At 40.7% G+C, this 22837-nt stretch overlaps 1 protein-coding gene across 3 annotated transcripts; it reads right to left on the minus strand.

Annotated features, from left to right (window-relative positions):
* Positions 1-912: 912 nt before the first annotated feature.
* Positions 913-22837, minus strand: tpm4a (tropomyosin 4a). Of its 3 annotated transcripts, XM_040129358.1 has the most exons (10): positions 22775-22837; positions 22287-22526; positions 20398-20523; positions 5360-5493; positions 5009-5126; positions 4773-4843; positions 4616-4691; positions 3147-3209; positions 2760-2829; positions 1732-1967 (listed from the first exon to the last, which is right to left on the minus strand). In XM_040129358.1, exons 2-10 carry the CDS (start codon positions 22398-22400, stop codon positions 1885-1887), a joined length of 855 nt encoding a protein of 284 aa, XP_039985292.1. In that variant the 5' UTR covers positions 22401-22526; positions 22775-22837; the 3' UTR covers positions 1732-1884. The 3 variants fall into 3 exon arrangements, with proteins under 3 accessions (XP_039985293.1, XP_039985292.1, XP_039985291.1); XM_040129359.1 differs by lacking the exons at positions 1732-1967; positions 22775-22837 and adding an exon at positions 913-1010 and having other exon boundaries at positions 22287-22621; XM_040129357.1 differs by lacking the exon at positions 22775-22837 and having other exon boundaries at positions 22287-22620.

Here is a 22837-nt window from a genome sequence, read left to right on the forward strand (position 1 = left end):
ATTATCGCATATTGTTGGCAATGATGCAGAAGATGATGATGATGATCAGGTTATGCTTAAGGAAAGGTACTACAGATTAGATATTCACGTCATGGCCTAGATACTGTACACGCACAGCTCTCAGTTTCTGGAGAGATTCCCACACCAACAAGAGAGTAGAGGAAAAACTTCTGTGCATCTTCAACATGTAGGCTTCAGGATAATCAGCCAGAGGAGGCATTATTTCTTACTTAAATGTAAAGAAACCTACTGTGACTGAGCAGCATGTGCCTTGACTTGTTTAGTTATGAATGAAACCTTTCCATAAGGTCACCTGTCCATCTGACCATCTTGCTGTTAAAACACAAACAGATTCAGGAGGACACTGCTGAAACAGATGAGTCGCATGTCCGTTAACTTGTAGCCTCAAGGTGTCACAGCACGATCAGAAAAACAACTGTTGATTGACTTCATATCACCACTGGGTGGCACTTCAGAGCCACACTAAGATAAACTAAGAACAACCCGATGCCATCTGTAGCCTATGTATTAATATAACCAGACAGAGGCTTAATGTATGTGCACATAAATGTAAAACTGAGCCAGTTTAAGTGGTTGAGCGACCAAATCGGAGGTTTCTTTAGGTGTATTAATTGCCAGTTCTTTCTAAATGAGTGGTCAAAAATAATTTCTGGAGAGAATTTCTGCAATCAGAGCTGGAGATTTTAAAAAAAAGTAAGCGATGGGTTCAAAGTGACTTCCCATCTTAAAAAAAAAAGAAACAAAGTTGTGCCTTAGAAAAAAAAAACATCAAGGGACAAGCGTTAAGTTAATCCCCCTTTTACATGGGGGAATAAAGATTTTACAGCTCGAAATGTGGAATGGAGTCGAACATTTAATGGAATGTTACATGACGATCTCATCCTCTCCAGTTTCCTCTCTGTGGGTTTATAAGCTGTTCAGTTCCTGCAGGGTCTGGTCCAGGACTTGGTGCATGCCCAGATTCTCCTCTTTGGCATGTGATAATTTCTCTGCAGAGAGGAAGAAAAGTTACATGGTGAACCTTCGGCCAACAGCAAACAACACTGCTCTCACAAATGCAGTCATGCTAATTCATTTTCCTTTATAGGTTTGTCAGACAGCATTTCTTGAAAAAAGTTCACAGACCACTGTTTTACTGGACAGATGTTTTGCATAACTACTTTGGTTAGGTCGTGCCTCATGCAAAAAATTCAACCACAATGCAGTGCCTTCCGTGCATGAACTGCTGACTCTTACCCTTACTCTTAGTTACTGTTAGTGAAATAGGGTATATGGACTTAGAGGATTTGTGTGCAACACTGTGGAGTCATTTATTAGACGCTACTTTGTGTAAATGGCTTTGATCTCAGTACGTACATTATGGACAAACATAAATATATAATATCAGAAGCTATCAAAAAGACGTTAGATTTAAAACCAGGGTTTTTTTTAAAGGGTCGAAGGGGATAGGAAACTGCATTAATTCACAGCAAACCAGAGTAAATCTCACCAGAAGAGCTCACCTTGTATAACTGATAAATCAGATGGAAAATGTAAAGTAACAACCAGTTTTACGATAACAAACTGTTGGTTACCTAATTACAAAAAAAACAGAGTGCATGGTAAATGTAATCCCAAGCTGAGGCTATGGATGAAATGTTTCACTATTCTATCCTACACCAAGGTATACGCTGCTATGGAATATCAAGAACACAGACATAAGCTGCAAAGTAGGAAAGAAAAAGATTTTTTAATTTTTTTTTTTGCATAGTAAGATGGGCAGAAGGCACATATAATCCACAGAGAGAAGATGTTGAGTCCAAACATTCAGAGCAAGACAGGAAAAGGGAAGTGAGAGGCAGAGAGAAACAGAGGTCAGAGCATCTACAAAGATGTCATGTCATTGAGGGCATGGTCCAGCTCCTCACTAATGGCCTTGTACTTCAGCTTCTGAGCATACAATTCATCTGGAGGTCAGAGGTCGGCAGGAAGTACAGGCAGGTGTCAAGGACAGCAGCGACACAAACAAGCCAAAAGCAGGACAAGAATGAGAGACAGATGGAGGCAAAGAGCAAAGGGAGGAAGGAGAAGACAAAAAAAAAAAAATAGATCAGGCTTTTTGAAATGATGCATATCCATTTATGCTTGCAGTTCTTTTGCTGGATGAGCTTTGCATATTTAAGCCTGCTCTGAATGTCTCATAAAACTGGTCCAATAACTCTATAAACTCAGCTGCCTGTTTTTCAACAATTATATAATGCTGACCTAAAAACATCTGAGCACATTCTGTCCTCTCTGCAACATGGCTGACTTGGAGTGGTTGTCCTTCAGAAACAAGGGTCTTGTATTAGCTTGTGTAAGCTAAGGAGCGTCCATACGTTTGGCAGGGAACCCTTTCCGTTCCGCAGAAAATGTTTCCACTGATGCTGAAATAGGACACCCCTTCTGGGATCGATGTCAAACTGAACTATATCATTGTGCATTTGTGCAGGAAGATGGCTCAATTATGACTCAAGTTAGCCTCTGGCTTACAGGAAACTGTGCTAAACTATCTGCTTGTGGTTCATCAACAAGCACATCTCCTTATTTATTGACACTGAATATAAGCTTGGGACCAGATGACTGGCTTTTGACTATTCTCAAAGACAAATCATACTACCTACTGCCTGAATATTTGTCTTCATGGAAATATTGTACATTTCGTGCCAATTGGAGGAAATCCACAACATTTTACAATGTGAGTGGTATCGGTCTCATACCTTCCAGGTCGTCGATGGACTTTTCCAGTTTGGCCACTGTCCTCTCTGCAAACTCTGCACGGGTTTCAGCCTGACAGGAATACAGACACAGTGTGTCACAGGATACGATAACAAGCTCTAACCAATGAATACAACATGGAAAACTGGAATAGCGTAGGTTTTTAAGAGCCTTTCTGTACTTTCCAAAGTAATCATAAAAATGATATGTTTTACATTTAGGTTTTGAATGCATGCCCATATTAACCAGATAAAATGAAAACGATCAGCCGGGTTCGGCCGAGGGACATTTGTAATGCCCATCCCACTGTATTTTAAAAGTATCAAGAACAGTACCCCTATTTATGTGTGACACTGCTTATTTGTTTCACTCAAAAATCAGGATCTCACCTCCTTCAGTTTGTCAGTCAGAACTTTGATCTCCTCCTCGTACTTGTCTTCTTTTTCTGAGTACTGTTAACAGACAGACACACAGATAAATAATAGTACCTAACTAGAAAATGGGCTCAATAGAGCACAGACCTCCACCAAGGCCAATGTCAAAGAACATACACCAAACTTCGGAATTTAAAAAAAAAGTCAAATTCATAAGGGGCAAAAGCCAGGGAAGAACCCATTCAATTGAATAAATGCCCCATCCCTCCACGATGTTCGGTGCAGATTGGTTGACAAACAGACCAACAAACAAACAGACACGGGTGAAAACATAACCCCCTTGGCGGTGGTCATTAGTGGCAGGAATAACACATACATTCTCACACATGCTTTCAGCTCTCACACACTATCAGCCAAAGATTTTAATTGCCGTATGAGCAATAGAGCCACTCCCTTTAAGGAATGATGTATAAAAAGGGAGGCAGATGCAAGCAGGAGATGAGGTGTTGGCCTGGCCTGAGAACAAGTTGAGCTGTGATGCCAACCACGGCAGGCCTGACTGAACAAAGCAAAGGCATGTATCGCTAAAGGACAGCACTCATGTGGTAAGCCTGGCATGCTGTCATGCTGCCTGTCCGTGCCTGGGGAGGAATGTAGCAAACAGGAAGAATGTGCTGCAGGTCTCTACTGGCTGCTGGTTAACATATGCCCAAACACCTTATGCATCCGTTAACCCTAAATATAAAAACAGCCTCAGTGCCTATTTTGCCATGTACGTTGCAAACATATATTTAAACAGCTATATATCAAAAGAGTACTGGTCATGCACTCTTGATACATTCAGGTTTTCACCTAAACAACCTGAGGAGAAAATAAAGGGTTAGGTTTGTAAGTACGGCCTGACAATACACAATTATAATGAAGGTAGTTTTAAACAATACTTTGGGGATGTGGTATTCCTCCATACTCACTCAAATTACTGTCCACTGAGCCACAAGAAGAGCCCAAATGATAGGCTACAGGGAAGTGGAGATCTGCTCTGGATATACTGTTGTATATATTTAGTTTGTTTGTGTGTTTGTGAAAGAGAACAAAAGCAGCTCGTGCGTTTGTAAGCTTTGTTTTAATAGTAGCTAATATGATAAAAAAAAATGTTTTACCACTGATGCATTTTGAATAGAAACATTGGCTTTGGGCAGGCCAAAAGATTGTCAGAGTCAGCGAATGCATCCTAACTTGGTAAACAAGTGGTTTTTCCTCACAGTTTGTGGCTAGCCTTACACATAGACCTGGCATAATGTTTATCTTGAACATTACTGGCAAAAAGACAGTTTGGTACAGTCTGCTATATTTTTCCTGTGTGGAAAAACTCAAGGAGGGAAGCTAAGAAATGAATACTAATCCTAATAGCGTGAAAGTGTATTTGGGTTAGGAAGGTCTGTCATTGCCATGCACATTGCTCCCATGCCACATGACACTCTCACCTTCTCAGACTGGGCTTCTAAAGACTTCAGGTTGTTGGTCACATTTTTCAGCTCCTCCTCAAGGTCACTGGCTTTACTGCAGAGATATACATAGATATATGCATGCTTGTATATGTGTTTATATTTATTTAGGCACTTGGGTGTCCATTAGGTTTACCATTCTGAGAGCTCGGCCCTCTCCTCAGCTCTCTCCAGCTCTCCCTCCAGGATCACCAGCTTACGAGCCACCTGGGGCGAAACACATTAAAACTTAAAGGGGGACATTCTTGGACTTAAAGCATAAAAGAATCAGAAAGACCTGTGTAGATCAGATTAAAGACTAAAAATGCCTGAGTGGTGGCGTGCATCCCAATTTAAGTATGTCAGTCTTGCCCCAAACTAGCTCCCACTCACCTCCTCATATTTACGGTCAGCCTCCTCTGCGATGTGTTTGGCCTCCTTCAGCTGCATCTCCTGAATCTCCATCTTCTCCTCATCCTTCATCGCTCGGTTCTCAATCACTTTCATCCCTCTGAGTGGACAGGACACAAAGATGGTCTGACATCAATGATTCCAAATGTAAATGCAAATAAGCTTTCAGGTGACTTAGTTTTGGGAAAGCCAGTTGTTGCAATACATTAGGTAAAACATGTGATCTCACACAAAGCAAATTGCAATAATCAAAATTCAAATCCGCAAGAAATTAAATACAGGAGTCTAAAAGAATATCAAGGTTGATGCTGGTTTAATGTGATTTTTACTGACCTCTCGCTCTCATCTGCAGCCTTCTCAGCCTCCTCCAGTTTCTGCAGTGCTGTGGCCAGTCTCTCCTGGGCTCGGTCCAACTCCTCCTCCACAAGCTGGATCCTACGGTTCAGAGCTGCTACATCACCCTCCGCCTGAGAGAGAAAAAAAAAAAGGGGGGGGGGGGGGCAAGAGAGAATTTTTGTCATTCATTCATTCAACATTAAATCATCCAAACTGGTCTTCCCATCCCCCCGTTTCCCTCCTTAAAACAGGAAGAGAAGGAAAAGGCACAAAGAGGGCAGTGGGGGGAGAGCGGCAAGTCCACAGCCAGAAAAAATTTGAACAGAAGTAGGGACAGCTGGATAGAAAAGAATGGTCTACAAGTCTACAGCTCTACAATCAGATCTACAACCTGTAGACTTGTTGAAACTGTTTGCATAGCACAAACAATTAAAACTTCGGCGCAAAAATCTGTGCCACTGTTTTATCAAGTTATAGCTATCAAAGTTTATCTCGGAATCAAGTTTGTCCATCTGTCTGCAGTCTGCATTTCCTGCATCACTGCCACCATCAGGAAGTTAAACATCATTCTTTTATTCATGAGCATCTCACTGAAGGAGTGCAGTAGTCTCATCAGAATGGCATGATCTCATCACATATTCTTGGTATTTTCAAAGTGTCCTCTGCACTGATGTATCTGCCATTTTTAAACCCAACCCCTTCTGTTTTAAAAAATGACCACTTTGTAAAGCAGTTACATATTTTAGACATACTCACTGACAACTTAAGCTAATTCCCCCCCTAAATTCCAAGACTCTTTGTATAACAGGGACTTTCTCCCAAGTGTGTCTTTTTATAATAAATACACAAAAAACTAAACTCATATGATATTACTTTATATTAAAAATGAATTAGGGAGAAAACAGTAACTTTTCCAATGTGTAATTTTACCACTGCAAAGAAACCTGATGGAAAAGAGGCAGTTACAAAAAACATGAAAGTGTCTCTATAGGACTCTTATTCTGAAAGTAACTCCTAATAATACCTAGTAATACCTTAAATATAACCATGGTGCCATGACTACAGGGAGATATTTTGCCTTATCACGCAGTTCTCTGTCATAAAGCTCAAGCTAATTCTCTATCACACTCAAGCCTGAATCCACATAAAGAAGACTGACTGCAAGTGAATTAAAACACATTCAATTCCACCTGTGCCATGTGTAAGTAAGATACTGTAATCTATTCTTCATGTTCTCTGGGGTCGCTCATGTTTCACAAATCAATAGTTGACTCCAGCTGATGAATAGGTGAAATAGAGACATCTGGAGGTCCTGGGAGGATCTTCTATATTTGCGGGGCCTACCTGTGATAAAAAATCTCTGATGTAACACAAGCAGTAACTGCTGAGTCTGGCCGGAAAGTGTAATCCTTCTTAAAATCTGAAGATCGCTGGACTTTAGAGTTGAATGGAATGCTTACAAAAACCCAATTTCCGGGGACTGTGAATGCAGAACTCGGGCAAATAGGGAGGACAAACTGGCTTCATGGTAAACAAAGGCAGAGAGAGGAAAAAGAAAGCAAACAGACAACTATACAGGCATTTCCTTTCTGTTGGCCAGGGAGTTTATCCAGCCACCACCTCCTGGGGAGCCGCATTCAAACTGAAAAACCAGCCCAGCTCAGTCTTCATACAGAAGTTACAACAAAGAGACTGTCCCCTGTTAAAATCCAAGTTTAAAACCAGAAAGCACTGCATAACTGCACTCCTGAACTGTTGCAATACTGAACCATTCACCCAAAGCCAGAGTACTCACACAAGTTTACTCCCTATTCCTGAAATGAGGCAGCTGAGGATCTCCTCAAAATGACATTATTCTGTGCACAGTTGCAAGGCCGCTGTTAGTAGGTCAGTGACTCATTAGCTACTCTTTCAGTCCTGAAGTCAGATCAACAGCCAAAGTGTCTGCCATTTAGTTTACAGGTAGGTGAGTCATTCTGCTGCATATTTGGCGAGATAAAGCCACTAAGACAATTCAGTAAAAGAGAAAGGATTGGCATGGAGGAAAGGTAACGTTCCACAGAGCAGCAGAGAGCTCGGAAAGCTCAGTGGAAAAGAGTTATTAAGTCTGTTTGTGCTGAGAATAACTAGACCTCCATCCAGCCCACTCTTCCATTCTGTCATAGACTCAATATTTCAGGAAATGAAGGCATGGTTTCCTGCCTGTTGGCAGCTGGCACCGGCCTCTTTTTAAGTTTCAAGATATTCTCCATGTCGTCTCCATGTCATCTTAGAATGCTGACTGGCCAGTCCGTCTTTCCACCTCTCTTTTTCTTTCTCTCTCTCTTTCTCTCCCTTGGTTCTTTTTCGTCCTCTCCCAGGCCCTGCCCTACTGTACGCAGAGCAGCCGGGGGAGGCCGCTGATATGAGACAGGAAATGTCTGTCGAACCAGTGTTGACATGTCTTAAAACAACCAGCACTTGACAGAGGAAAACCTAACCCCACACGGAATGAATGCAAAGTCATAAATCAGTCGAAACATCTCAAAATCTCATCAAAGATGTCCTTTACACAGGTCTGCGTCTGTTGACACTCCATCTGGATGGTGAGAAATGTTGGACAGAATTACATTGGAGCCTGAAATAACAGATATTGTTACTTCCTGATTCCCGAGTCAACCAATGTGCTGTGATGGATACCGTTTGCACACAAATAAACATGCTTTTCATGAGCTTTGGGTCAGCTACACTGGCACATCCGATGCTATAATGCCCTTCCCGCAACCAGCTAGTTTACTGCCCAGTAAAATGTTTGTTGTTGAGAAACATGCAAACACAAAAACCAGAGTCTGGCCTAATACCACTATGGTGGTAGTATATCTACGCTCACAATCAAAGGTGTGCCTGGTACTTTATCTGGCATCACATTTCATCAGAATTTCAAATTCATTGGGGTGGGGTAGAGACAGCCTTTGTCAAGTTAAAAAAAAAAACTGGGGTGAGTACAGTAAATACTTAATGCCTCTATTTCACTGAGCCACGACCAAAGAAGACAAGAGCGTTTCCTGTAAATCTTGAAGGACAGCAACACAAGCTGTTTGAAAAGTAGAAGGAGCTCCTGCACAAAAATAATTAAAGTGACTGTAATGTTAAGGTAAAGGTCACAAGGAATGAGAGCTACAAAGTCGAATGACTTTACTACAAGTATTGATACAAACGTCACTTTATAAATGAGGATCTTGAAAAACGTGACAGGAAGTCAGCAGCCCAACATCCTTTCATTTCCTCCCTTTGATTGTTCTTTCTCTCAGAGACGGTGTTCTCTCTCTGTCTCTCTGGCCATGCCCCTTCCTTTAGCGCCCACTTTGCATTCCCCAGCTGCCAGGGACGCACACCGCCTTATATGGTAAAACAAACTATGGAGAAGGTTTGTGGTGGAGTATCAGCAAGATTGAGGCAGCGAGCACACATGTGCGCAGACACACACACACACACACACACACACACACACACACACACACACACACACACACACACACTCACACACACACACACACACAAGTACAAGATACTGGTGCTGCTCTGTTATCAAGCTGGTTTAATAAGTTACACCAGAGCTTTCTAAGAGGTAATGGTATTCCAGTAACTGTTGGCTACTTAACAGTTCTCCTCGACCAGTTAGTACCTTGCTAGAGGGGAATTAACCACAGTGGAAGTAAGAGTCCACTCTGGTTAAAGGAATAGTTTTGGGAAATTGGCTTACTTGCATTCTTCCCAAGAGTAAGATGAGAGCATTGATATCACTCTCATGTCTGTACAGTAAATATAAAGCTGCAGCCAGCAGTCAGTTATCTTAGTTTCGCATAAAGACTAGAAACTCTGGGAAGCTGCTACTCTGGCTCTGTCCAAAGGTAAAGAAAATCTGCCTGGCAGCACCTCTGAGGCTCACTTATTAACATTTTATATCTCTCTGGTTTAGTCTGTACAAAAACCAAAGTGTAAAAGTGGTTAAACAGAGTCTTGCTGTGACTGAAAACAACTCACAAAACCACAACATGTAATTTTTACACTTTTTCTGTATAAATTAACAAACTACATACAATGCATTATTCACTGAGCTTTACAAGTGCTGGTAGGCAGCTTTTTACCTTTGGACTGAGACATGCTAGCGTTTTCCCCTCTGTTTCCAGGCTTTAGGCTAAGCTAAGCTAACTGGCTGCTGGCTATGGCTTCATATTTACTGTAAAGACAAGAGGGTGGTATCAATCGTCTCATCTAACTCTCAGCAAGAACGCAAATAAGTGTAACTATTCCTTCAACATTCAATGCTGTCTGGCCTTTCTCATCTGCATCAATAAGTGACACAAATGTTGGAATACAGGGCACATATGTGCTTTTCAATTGACCTCTCTGTCACTGGTTGAGTGTTTAATGTCCTTTTGCCTCCACACAGCAAACATTCTACATTGTGACTTGAAGATACAGCACAGTTCTCCGGGGACTAACTTTAGAAATACCTGAGTGTATTACATGTATTAGATACAGGATCAAGGACAAGTGAAAGAGGAATCTAATTACTGGCTGATTCCAGGGCAGTGGGCTAATGAGCTGCACAATGCTGTTGGGGTTCAGGGGAAGTTATTCCTGACACCGCTGCTCGCTACTCTCAATGTGAATGTATGTCTGTGAGCATGTGTTAATCTTTTCCCATAAAGATCTGGCATGAAAAAACAGCTCCATACAGTATGAAGCAGCCTGTCGTGAGGTATGATATGTAAAAAAAGGCAATTAAACTTCCAGACAAGCATTACAATGAGCTCTCTCTGTGCAGTGTCTAATCCTGACAAGGAGCTGACAGCAACCCATTTGTCAAATGACAAATGACAGGAATCCACAAAGGACAGCAGGAGCTAAACTTTTCAGAATTGAGACGGTTCTTGGTTTTGTTGGAATTTACATGAATCTTAATGACAGTTTTGGAAAACAGAAAAGATGTTAAATTGTGGGTCCCTGGACAAATAGAGGGCAGGTGATTTAACTACCTGCAGGTCAAGTAAACATCCTTCCAAAAAAAGTTTATACCTTTCTTTCAGGCTAAATGAATCCCATCTGCAATCTGTAGTAACAAGCACTGACTTGCTAGAAGATGCAGAAATCCTGCTGCGATGAAAACATCACTGAACGTTTTGTCAATGTCTCACTAAAGATTGCATTCATTCAAAAAAGGATTAAAAAAAAAAAACAGCTGAACATGCTGGATTTGAAATGGGTCACACACTGCTACATGCTATATAAAAACTGCTGTTTCCACTTTTCTAAATGCTACTTAATGACATTATAGCAAATTTAGCTTTGCTAGCACGGACTATACACATATATTTTACTCCTCGCTTGAACCAGAACCCGCAACCTTGGCCTGCATAATCAGCTTAGCCACAAGCCAGTACCATGGGAGTGTTCCCTAGAATGCCAATGATGGCCAAAAAGTATCAACATGTGGCAGTTATATTTGGAAAGTTGAGCTATTCCCAGGGAAAAAGTCCAAAGAAAACAGTGAAACCAGGAAGTAATTCTTTCCACCGAATCTGTTAGACTGTCAGCGTAGAAAACCTTTAAGCCCACTGAGAACACAAAGCAGCAAACAGAGACTACCTTCGGTTGACTTTGACAACCTGGTGAACTGAGATAGGTTGTACTTAAGGTAAGCATTAATTCAAAAATTGCTTTCTGCAATTAGCTTTCAATACGAGACGTATGTTGTGTAAGATGATTAAAGTTGTCAAGTAAGCAGAAAACAACTTCAGTGTGTCTTTCAAAGTCAGTGTCATTATGGTGCTGTAAATGCAGACAAAAAGACAGCAGACAGTTCTATATAAAGAAGACAGACAGTTTTGCCATTGGAGGACCGAATTCAAGCGCACTGATGTGGAGATTTAAGATGTTTCTTTGGTATTAAACTTTCACTTAAGTTGTACACCACTAGCTGGAATCACAATTTATTCCTGTGGAAACATTAACTCCACCAAACACTAATCTTCCTGTTGATCAGGGCTGGAGCTCAGGCACAGGAAGTGTCGGGAGTAGAAGCACAGGAAGTGCTGGACCAGAGTTGGCAGACGACATCATGGGAGGGAAAGCCTTTGCAAAGCTAATACTTCAGTGGTTTGAGTCCCACTTCCCTTTTTAATCTGGTTTTATATATGGGTCACTATACCACAAATTGTATTTCTGCGTGCTATGTAGTAAAACACTAAATATTAGCATGGAAATTATTATGTTTTCGGATGTCAACATCAACATAACAGAGAAAAACTTCATCTTCAAAAAAAAAAGAAATATATACTTTTAAGCTTTTAATTTCTCTGATTTTTTGTCGTCTTTTATTGCATTTTTTAATCCTTTGACTGTTACTGTTAACATTAAATCTATTGAAACTAGCTTATCACCGATGCAAACATAGTATCTCAAATTTGCTTCAAAATGATAAAAAGCAGCCAATTTGGTTTATCTGCGTTACTCGTAGAGCTCTCAGGCTCGTGAATAAAGTACCAATGATCATCTTTGGCCTGACTCTCAACGCTGAAACCTTCAACCACCAAACATGTATAACTGCTGTGACCACTAAAAACTGAACAGCTCATTGAGAATATTGGCCGTAAATGAAACACATTTAGGCGGTTTGAGTAATGTCTCAAGAGGCATCAAAACTATATTAGAAATAACACCAAGCAATTACTTTTAGTTTTTAGCGAGAGATGTGGCCAAATGTTTTTTTTACTGTTGTCTGCGCATTTTCAAACAATGATTCATTACATGATCACAGTCAGCAAGATTCCTGTTTTGTTCTCCCCGTGATCCTATGAAAGAGTTTTTGTGCCAAGGAATAACTCCAGGTTGCCCTAATTATTCACATATGGGACCACACCAACCCCGCCGCACAAATGCACCGCTCTGTTTGACTTTGAGCGCACATGGAGTGAGATGTGCGACAGCTGAAACTGCTTTTACACATTAAAGCTGACAGGGATGAAATGGATGAACTTGTTCCAAAATGTAACATTTCCACCCTATTTCAGTTTCAACCCCCCCGCCCATATTTAGCATTAACAAGCAGTATACACACATGTAATACGTTTATAATACACTAGATTCTAATTGTACACAGGTATACAGTCTTTTTAAGTGCTTATTGATGTAGTAGTCAACAACTTTAACTCCTCCTATGAAGCATCTGTAATTGGATACTGGTATATTAAGAGATAATGAATGACAGTCGCAATTGCTGAAAATACTGTAAATTAATAAAAACATTAATATGCCCTTATATATGCTTATAACTACATTAAAATGTGTTTGAAACAATTTGGTAAATGTTTATATACTGCTTATAAATGACAAATGAAGTTGGTTAAAGTAAAGTGATACCATTAGTGATTTAATGTCTATAAAATACAATGGGTGATGCCTGCCAAAAATTAAATTTGTCTAAATTTGTTTTACACTGTTACCTTGTAAGATGAGTCATATTTTTTTTCAATTGGTGGAAATATGACTTTAAGAATCAAAGTCAAATTGATGAAATCATTTTTGACTACAAACTCACGAAGGTGTCACTACTTTTGACTCTTGAGCAGTTACTATACTCATGCCTGCCCCCTTACAGGTGACAGGATATGAAACAGTAACCTCATTTACCATCAGAAAAGAATATAAGGCGTGTGACTTACTATCCCATTTACTATTCCCACTTTAATGTTCTTGATTTAGTGTATGTCTGCAGGTCAGACATAAATATTTCACTGAACAAAAAAAAATGTTTATAGGCCGCCACAAGAGTGAAGAAGAAGAAAAGGCATCCATCGAGCAATCGCAGCATCCCAGTACTTAATGTTCAGAAAAGAGTCATTGCATTTCATATGTCCCAGTCATTTAGAGACAAACAGACAACTATGACGTCAAAGTTATAGACTGTAATTCTTATGAAATAATTATTACTAATGTCCCTGATATCAATCTATGAGTTGATATTGGAATGATTACCCACAAGCTGAGAGAACGCCCTGCTGTCAAATTATTAAGGTGCCCTGTTACCTAACAGGCAGTCTCTGACAAAGGGGTTAGTCCTACAGCCGGCCTACTCCTTTCATCATCACAGCTGCCATATCTTTACAGCCACACCTTCCCTTCCAACACTCCTTGAATCTTCATACTTGTCCTGTCATTAACCAGCTCCAATGCAAAGGATATGGCACCGTATGCCGTAAAACAACATGCTGAACAAGTCAAGACAGTTACCTATCTGTGCCGCTAAGCATTTTTTCTGCAGAAGCTGTAAAACTCGGATGTGGGTAGAGTCAAGAGACAGGCAGGTGACAGAGCTGGGCGAACACTCAAAGAAACAGATGAGTCACTTTCAACACATCCATGCGTGTAGTTTGAGAAACCACACATTTGTGGAACTTCAGCAATGACTTGTGCTAATTACTGCCCTGGTTGTGCAACTGCTGCTGATACTTTGTGCTGTAATGTAAACACATAATAGGGCTGCCTTTGACTTATGATTGTTCATTCATTCATTATTGATTAATCTACTTATCAATAGTTTGGTCTATAAACTGTCAGCAAAAAGCAAAAAAAGCCAATCACAAGTTCCCCGAGCGCAAAATGACGTCTTCAAGTGTCTTATTTTGTCAAACCAACAGCCCAAAGATAGTCAGCTTACTACCATTGGCAGACTGAGAAAACTGAAAAGGGAAGCTGGAACCAGTTATTCTTTTTTTTGCCACTTTGGCTTCAAGTCAATCTTTAGCAGTTAACTAATGATCAGAATTGTTTCCTATAAATTTTCTGTTGACCGACTATCAATCCAGTGACTAATCGTTCCAGCTCTAGTTGAAAAGGGCACTTTTTTTTCCCCCAGAGTGCAGCCCTTTGAATCCCTAATAACAGGGTAGGCAAACTTTTAACTCTGTGCCCTTCATTTTCCTATCATCTGTGGAGGCAGGGTGGCATGGCGGTTAGACCTTCAAGCATACAGCTGCTGCTGGCAAACATCCATTCTGCTAAAGTGCCCCTGAGCAAGTCATTAGAATTTCCCCGGAGAATCAAAACATTATACCATTATCCTAAATGTTGGCAGCTCTAAAAGCTGATAAGTATTTACAATTATAATATAATCAATAGGCAAAGTAATAACATGATTTGTATTGATGAATGATGAATGAATTTGGGGAGTCTAACAGGTAAATTCAATTTTGCACAATAGGTTCAACGCTGTCTACGTGGTCCACAATATTCACAGTAGTTTTACAGCGGCCTGTAAGTCAGACAACACTGAGCATGCGCGCAAAACTGCAGGAATCCAAACTTTTTTTCATTCGAGACCAACGCCTTGCATTGTGGCACAATCACGCCCGCGAATGAATCAATGACATGCGCCACTTGGTCTTTTTAGAGCCTGAGAGCTGAAAGCGAAGTAGTTAACATCATGTAATCAGCTTGAGCTGAAAAAGAGGGGGGTTGTAAGAGCGAGAAAGACCTAAAAAATAAAGAGAGAGGGGATTTGATTGTCTCACTTTCTCTCGGAGCTCCCGTTCACTGTCCAGCTCTCTCTGCAGGACCTGAGCCCGGTCCTCTGCCTCGTCGGCCTGCTGCTGCAAACACTGAATCTTCCTCTTCACAGCATCCAGAGAGTTCATACCTGCCATTGTTGACTGTTTTGATACTTATTTTAAGGCTAAACGTAGAAAAAAAAAAAAACACACACACACAGTTAAGACCTACTTTTGGGTTGTGCAAAAAAAAAAAAAAAAAAAAACGTAGGCAGCTGCCTCCTGTTTCTTTGGTGTATTCAGAAAATAGTAGAATCAGAAAAATGACTTTGATCGCTGATTCTAAAAGACAGAAAATTCGTTGTCCGTCCGGGGACAAAGTCTATGGAATGTAAAGGATTCGTTCAGGTGCAACAAAAGTTATATAACCAGGAAATGAAAGTGTCCAGGTGTTCTCCAAATGTTTCTTCTGGTCTGTAGGAATGTAAAGTTCATGAGCAGCACAGAAAGTTGTCCCCAGGAATGTGGCAGTTTTGAGTCCGGACGCCTTGAGTTTGAGGAGGAGGATTACTAAAGCTGCGCGGTGAGGAGAGCGGAGAGCGCCAGACCGTTGCCGGAGGAGGAGAGAGATGATTGGGACGATGAGGTCAGAGAGGGCGGGGCGTGTGTGTGTGTGTGTCTGTGTGTGTGTGTGCGTGTGCGTGTGCGCGCGCGTGCGTGTGTGTGTGTGTGTGTGTTTGTAAAAATCTGATCCCTGTGACTGATGTGATCACTGCTACGAGACTTTCAAGAGAAAAAAAGAAAAAGCCAGGCTGAATTACTTTCAGTTATTGTAAAGGCACAGTGCCCATAGTTTAGATGTCACACACAAACTTCAACCGCTTCAAACTTGATTTGACCAATAAAATTAAATTTCCCTTTACGCTCTTAAGTTTAAAGTTGCCACCTTGCATTAAATTAGAACTCTAATGTGTAACTATTTTTTTCCAACATTTAATTGAGACTGTTTCAGTTGTTCCAATCCCGGGAATCAGGACTTTCCAAGGAGCTGCAAAACAAATCTGAGATGTTGTGCGTTGCTGCAATGCAAAATTTGTTCATTTTTTTTTCTGCCTATTGTTACCATTTTTTTCAAGCTAAATACTGGATATATGTGTTGTTGTTTTTTTATGGCTAAAAAGCTGAAATAAAACAACCTCAGAAGGGAACATCAGTTCTTGGTTAAACTGCGTAAAGCTCATGGACATGACCTGTGACAAGGGGTCGTGATTATAAAGGACAATCAGTGAGAAGATGTATATAAATGTAATATATAGACCCGTATATTGGATGATATTAGCTTATAACAGTTGTATTGTATCGTATTGGAGTACATTTCAGTCAATAAATAGCAAGAGGTAATTTAGAAAGATTCCCATTATATAGTTTGTGTATCCGGGTCCTTCAGTGCATACAGTATATTGGCCATAGTTCTTTAATAACCAAATTTAAGGGGTCATTTGTTTATGTAAACACAACGACGACACAGTGTTGTGTTGATTGATTTTTAAAAACCTCAAATATCAATATTATGACATCAGTCAGGCTACAATATCATTTGATTATATGATATATAATGTCATATGATGTGTTGGGAACTTTGTGATCTTGACTATATTTTGAAATAAAAGTTTGTTTTTCAAAATAAATACTTTTATAAGGAAGGTGGGGCTGAAGATGTTGCCAGTTGCCCAAACTGTTAAAACATAATAGTGCTAATCAAAACCTTCCCTGTGTTATTATTATTACATCCTAATGGGTAGAAAAAAGACATCCTCTTTTAAAAATTGTCCTGGTCAGTTTACTTTTGCTGTTGTTGTTATTTCAAGGGATATTTTAGTGGATCTGTAGTGGATCTCTAAACAAGTCCGATCTTGTTTTTTTTAGGCCATTATGTTGAGCAGTGTTATGTCAGTGGTATTTCAGAACTTTTTTTTTTCCAGTAAACTAGAGTTCAAGGTGAATGAATGAAACATTAGACATACTGTATCTCTGCATGCGAAAAACTGACCACATGGCCATACACTGAGTGAGACACTTTATGTCTATCTACCTCTGGGGGAAACCTGCTGCAATGAATTTTTAAGTGTGCAATCTTCATCAAAGATATTTCCATTTTTGAGGAACTGTGTCCGTGTCTTGGGGGAGTAAGCAAACAAACTGTCTATCACCTGCTCGACCATAGATGATGCCCATTGTGTGGGTGTATATCAGATTTATACTCCATCTTTCATGTTTCTCTGCCAGCCCTGCCCGTGTTTGCCCTCATCATTTCTTTTTCACACGATCAGCCTGAGACCAAACATGGTGGGAAGACGCTGGAAAAGAAAACGTCTCACAATCAATCTCATCTGTTGATTGAGTCTCTCTGTCAGATTTGCCCCTTGCACCGGAAAAGCTGAACGCATTGATTTCATTAGACACAGGAGTGTGGGGCTTTCTGTTTGCCTTAGCTGCATTCCTCACATACCAGAGCGCCCCCCCCCTCCCCCGGCCTGCTCTCTGCGTTCTCCGCCCAGCAGGCCACCACAGTCCTGCTTTCCCCTAAAACAGTAACTGTTACTGTGGTGAATGTTGTTATCAACACCTGAATTGAGACTACGTGGTGCCACTTTTATCCCCTGCATCCTGTGCGCTAACATTGCGACCCAAAGACATGTTGTGTGACCACTTAAGCTGGCAATGAACTCCGATGGCCTCAATATCAGCACTACCAGTTGATCATGTGGGGACTGTTCTTCATGAATCATAACTGCTTGCTTGGCAGGGTCTTTGGCTCACTGTTCTGCTTTCCCAGCCCCCTTCAGGTTTCCAATCTGGTCGGGCTCTCTGTGTGAATTCAGATGTGTAATGACTTGACTGTTGCCTCTAATAAGTGACATGTGCAGGGGAATTCATGGAAGTGGAGTAGAACAGCTTTACTGGCTGGAAATGTTGGTGTCAAAGTGAGGGACTTCACTGTAACATATGCTGTAGCGAACATCTATTCTTAACTAAACTTTCTATACATACTTCAGCACACCCAGGAGTGGAAGCTACACCTAGTCAGTCTCACACCATAACTTCAACAACTACTTTTTCCAGGGGCCCACTTGACCCACTTTGGATGTGAGGCTTCTCAGAACTGTTCTCAGAGTTTATTTAATCACTGTGTGAGGATAATCCAGCGTGTCTCAGCCGTCGACTCTGTGTCCATATGTTGGACACTTCCCTTCTCTTTGTGTGTAGGACAACATCGCATTTCCCGGGGATATCCTCCACAAGACTCAAACAATACAACATCTTGGTGGAAGCTGAGCTTTTTTTTGTTTTGTTTTTTATAGCGCTTCTCTCTTTGCTCATGGTTTGCTTAGTAATCTCATTGGAATGATTTACTGGATTGTTAGCTCTTGCTATTAAAATTTCATTTCACTGATAAACTGGCATTACCAGTTTTTTATCCTCATCTTGAACATAACTGATTCCCTAATAAGGTCTTTATTTAGATCTGAGTCTGAGCTGTTGTTCGCAGTGTTGCCAACAGTCTAAATGATCTTTTTTCCCAGATGGCAGCTGATTAGTCACACAAGAACTGCCTTTTCCAATGTTCCACTATATTTGACGGAATTAATTATCTGTGTACACAAAAATATTCTAACAAACTAGAGAATTAGTTTCGGTCTGATGTAGAGGACACAGTCATCCCAGTTTATGTTGATTCTATACAAGATTCGTGTAGGCATCCTCGGTGTTGGAGGAAGATCTTTTACTTAAGTAAATGTAGCAATGCCAAAGTGTAAAAACAGTCCATTGCGAGTAAAAGTCCTGCATTAAAATGTTTAATCAAAGAGGAGCTCCACAGATTTTAAACATATGTGGCATATGTGGGAAAGCCGTTTGTGGCTCCAAACAGAGCTGCGCAAAATATGACACGTTGCCTCAAGTTATGTCACTTGAGTCAGCCACAGTTGGGGCTGCTACGAGTTTGAAAATGAAAAAAAATCTGGAGGTGTGGAATTAGAAAGCAGTGAGCATGCCAGAGCTCTTTAGCATGCTCCTTATCTCTGCTGATGCTCAATGCTACATTAGCTGCTACTAGCATAAACACACCTTTATCTCCAACTCAACTGTCAGCAGTCGAGTTGCATTGTGGATAATGTAGGCACCAGGTATTGACAAGGAAGAATAAAAAGAAAATATCTCTGGTTCAGCTGCATCAATTTTGATCCTTTTTTTTAAACAGTCCATTGTGAATCTGACAGTGTTATAGAAGTGCAATGCTAAATCAGTTGAGCGTTCTTTTAAGTTAAAGTACAAAAGTATTGTAAGCTAAATATGAGTATCAAAATTAAAAGTACTCATTATGTGGAAAAAAGCCCCATTTGGGTGTTCCATTATTATCTATTATATTATTGGATTATTATTATTTGTGCATTAACGTGCAAGTTACACATTTTAACTGCATTTTCTCATGTTGATTCGTTCAATCTATAAGAATGCATCATGCATCATTTTTGTGTAAAAAAAAAATCTATATTCTATTAATATAACTTTCAGATAAATGTAGTGGAATGGAACATTTCCTTCTGAAATGTAGTGGAGTATGTAGTGACAGCATAGTAGCGTAAAACTGAAACACTAAAGTAAAGTACATGTACGTCAAAACTGTACTAATGAAGTACAGTGTTTGAGTAAATGTACTTGTATTCCAAGACTATCAACCAGCATCTACAGCATCTGAGATGGAAAGTGTGTCTACGGGGATAATCACATGACATATAAGAGTCAAAAGAAAAACAATACTTCCACATTTTTGTCATGCTGTTGTCACTGTAGCAAAATCTACATGTGTACAATCTGTTGGAAGCGTCACACTGTGCATTTAAACAAATGTATAAGGTGATTATGATCCCTTAGAGCTGACTTGAAGGTATGTTGGAACTGTAAGATAAAACCCAAATTCCAGTTTGGAATAGTGTTTGTGTGTGTGTGTGTGTGTGTGTGTGTGTGTGTGTGTGTGTGTGTGTGTGTGTGTGTGTGTGTGTGTGTGTGTGTGTGTGTGTGTTGGTGGGTTAGAGGGGTTACAGTTTATCCATGTGCTCATCTTTCAGGAGTGGTTGCACAGGAATGTAACAATCTCTGAAGTCCAACAAACCATACACCGTGGATCAAAGTAAACCCACAGCTGGTGCTGGCTTAGAAATTGTCCAGCAGTGGTATAATTTTATCCTAGTTTTCAGTAGTGCTATTGTAACGTGTGCATATGTGTGCGTATCAAAGTCGGAAAAAACAAGTCATTAACAACAAGAGCAGCAGTTTCTCGTCAATATTCAAACTCTTGCAAAAGGAAACAGTGCTGCATCATTATTATATGACTGGCAGTTGCATTTCACATTGTCAGTCAAGTGAAGTGAAACTCAGGTGACCCCGACCATGCTGTGTGTGCATACAGACTGTATAGTGTATAGTGTGTGACCCTTCACTCACGTCTGCAGCTTTCTTCTCAGACAGTTCCAGTTTTTCCTGAGCATCTTTCAGGCCCTCAGAGAATTTGTCCAGTTCGTCCTCCGTCTGCTTCATCTTCTTCTGGAGGTCCAGCAGCTCCTCCTCCATCTACAACATGAAACACTCTCAGTCCACTTCTCTACACACTGTCTCTGCTCAGAGTCTGTTCATCCATATTCTACATGTCATACTTTTCTATCAAGCCCTTTGCTCCACTTATTCCCCCCATTTTGGCAAGAAAACTTCCTGTGCACTGCTGCCCCTGTTACTGCTAACTCCACATGCAATCTGTTCTATTCTATTCTGTTCTGTTCTGTTCAGCTCACCTGTTTTGACAATAATAAGTTACATTTTTTGGGTATTTGTTATCATGATGAAAAATTCAGAAACCCCTGCTGATATGAGCAAAATGATAGAACAAACCTTTGGTATATTCTTATTTTTAGTGTGTTTGTAAATAGTTCAGCCCAATGGGATGTCAATAAAGACAAGGTGTTTAAATTTAGGCAACTGATAAAGCAGCTGCAGGTGTTTTGGGAGCCTAATTTTGTTTACCATTTGGGAACATTTAAATGGTAATAGTTTACTATCAGTCTCTCATGACAAGAACCCTGGCATGCAGAGCCACAGGGTTAAGTGTTCCCCCTAATCAGTGTTCCCCTCTGAGCCCATGAAGCACTTCTGATAATCCTACTGAATTCCACACTGTCATTCTCTCCTGGCGTCTAAAAATACAGCTGTTATCAATGAGAACACACAGACGCCTGGGACTATGGGCCTAATGTGTGTGTGTGTGTGTGTGTGTGTGTGTGTGTGTGTGTGTGTGTGTGTGTGTGTGTGTGTGTGTGTGTGTGTGTGCGCGCGTGTGCGTGCGTGTGTGTTTAATCTCCCATTTGTGTGACTACATGTCTGTTTGCATGCTGTATTACTGTATGTGTGTATTGTCTCCTGTGTGTTGGATCAAATAGGCTTTATGACAGACTACCGCTCAGACAGAAGCTCCATTAACTCTCACCAAATTTCACCAAATCCTGATCCTGGGTTGTCTCATCACCTGAACTGGCCCGTACAACCATATGAGAATGTGATGATTTCTCTTAGCGCTCTCTTTGAGCTTCACTGTAAACAGCTTTAACACTGACCTATTGTTCCCAAATGCAGCTCCCGTTGATCTCTTTCAGCATTTATTGTGTGTGCTGTGTGGGTGGTACGGTGACATAAGAGGCGTCTACTCCAGTTTTGTGCAGCAATCAAACATAGTGATCAATAGTTGCTGGGATGCTTGGATTTGTCACCATTAGTGAATTTTAGCTGTAACTGAAGTAACTACACGATTATTTGACTCAAAACAAAGACTATTTTTTCAGAAGCTTATCCTGATAGCTCTTGAACTTCAAATGTTTTACATCTGTGACACTATTCAAACCAAACAGTAAATTAGCTGTGAGGACTATAGTATAAACAAATGCGAAAAGTGTTTAGAGACTGTTTCTCTAAAGGTATGTCTGGTATGGTATCAATGCTGTGATTATCTTAAGAACTGGATAAAGAGAAAAGCCTTAAAGGAGAAGCACACAGACTTACCTTTCTTTTGCATGGAAAAATCTTTATTTTACAATAGATTCAGACCTCAAAGTCATCGTGAACCAAGCAGTATCAAGTTGTTTCTTTGTTGTACGTGCTCTGTTTGTTTGCCCGGTATCTCAATCTATACATTTTAAGTTATTATTTGACATTTGGCTTGATCATGCTTACCACAAGCAGTACTTCTAAATTAGATCTCATTGAGTCTCATCGAGTGTACATTGACTTTATAACGGCCCTCGCTACTGACCCATCCATCTCTTTCTGTCCTGCTCTTTCGTTCTCACCTGTTTGCATTTGTCCTCTGCTGCCTTCTTGTCCGTCTCCGCTTGCTCTGCTCGGTCGATGGCGTTCTCCTTGTCCAGTTTCAGCATCTGCATCTTCTTCTTGATGGCCTCCATGGTGGCTGCTAGGTTGTATTCTCCTCTCTGAGATGATAAAACACAGCTTCAAAAGCCCAAGTCTTGTCTCTTATTGGAGTGAGATGCAGGAGATTCAGTGCTGATGAGAGTCACAGTCCAACAAAGCTGCAGAGAAATAGAGAAAGAAAATAGAGAGAGGCAGAAAGGGAGAGACAGAGGGAAGGAGAGAGAAAGAGCTGTGAACAGAGATGGAGAGTTGAGCCCTATATGGATAGTTATTTAAACTGCAACAGAACCTGCCTCCAGCCTCTGATCACCCCCCCCACTACCATGTTCTCACCCTCCCTCCTTCTATCCATCCTTTCTCACCATCCTCTCTCTCCGTCCATCCCTCCTTTCATCCCTCCACTCACCACTCCGCGTCCACTCCATCCCAACTCCCTGACTATCACTCTCTCAGACACACACTCCACCCT

Source organism: Xiphias gladius, chromosome 6, assembly GCF_016859285.1.
Source record: "Xiphias gladius isolate SHS-SW01 ecotype Sanya breed wild chromosome 6, ASM1685928v1, whole genome shotgun sequence".
In the NCBI taxonomy this organism is placed as follows: domain Eukaryota; kingdom Metazoa; phylum Chordata; class Actinopteri; order Istiophoriformes; family Xiphiidae; genus Xiphias; species Xiphias gladius.

Coding starts and splice junctions, on each gene's coding strand:
- tpm4a (XM_040129359.1), bottom strand. CDS start 22,400: ATGGAGGCCATCAAGAAGAAGATGCAGATGCTGAAACTGGACAAGGAG. Junction 20,524..22,286: donor CAGAGGACAAATGCAAACAG/GTGAGAACGAAA, acceptor TTCATGTTGTAG/ATGGAGGAGGAGCTGCTGGA. Junction 1,011..2,759: donor GTCCATCGACGACCTGGAAG/GTATGAGACCGA, acceptor TCCTCTCTGCAG/AGAAATTATCACATGCCAAA.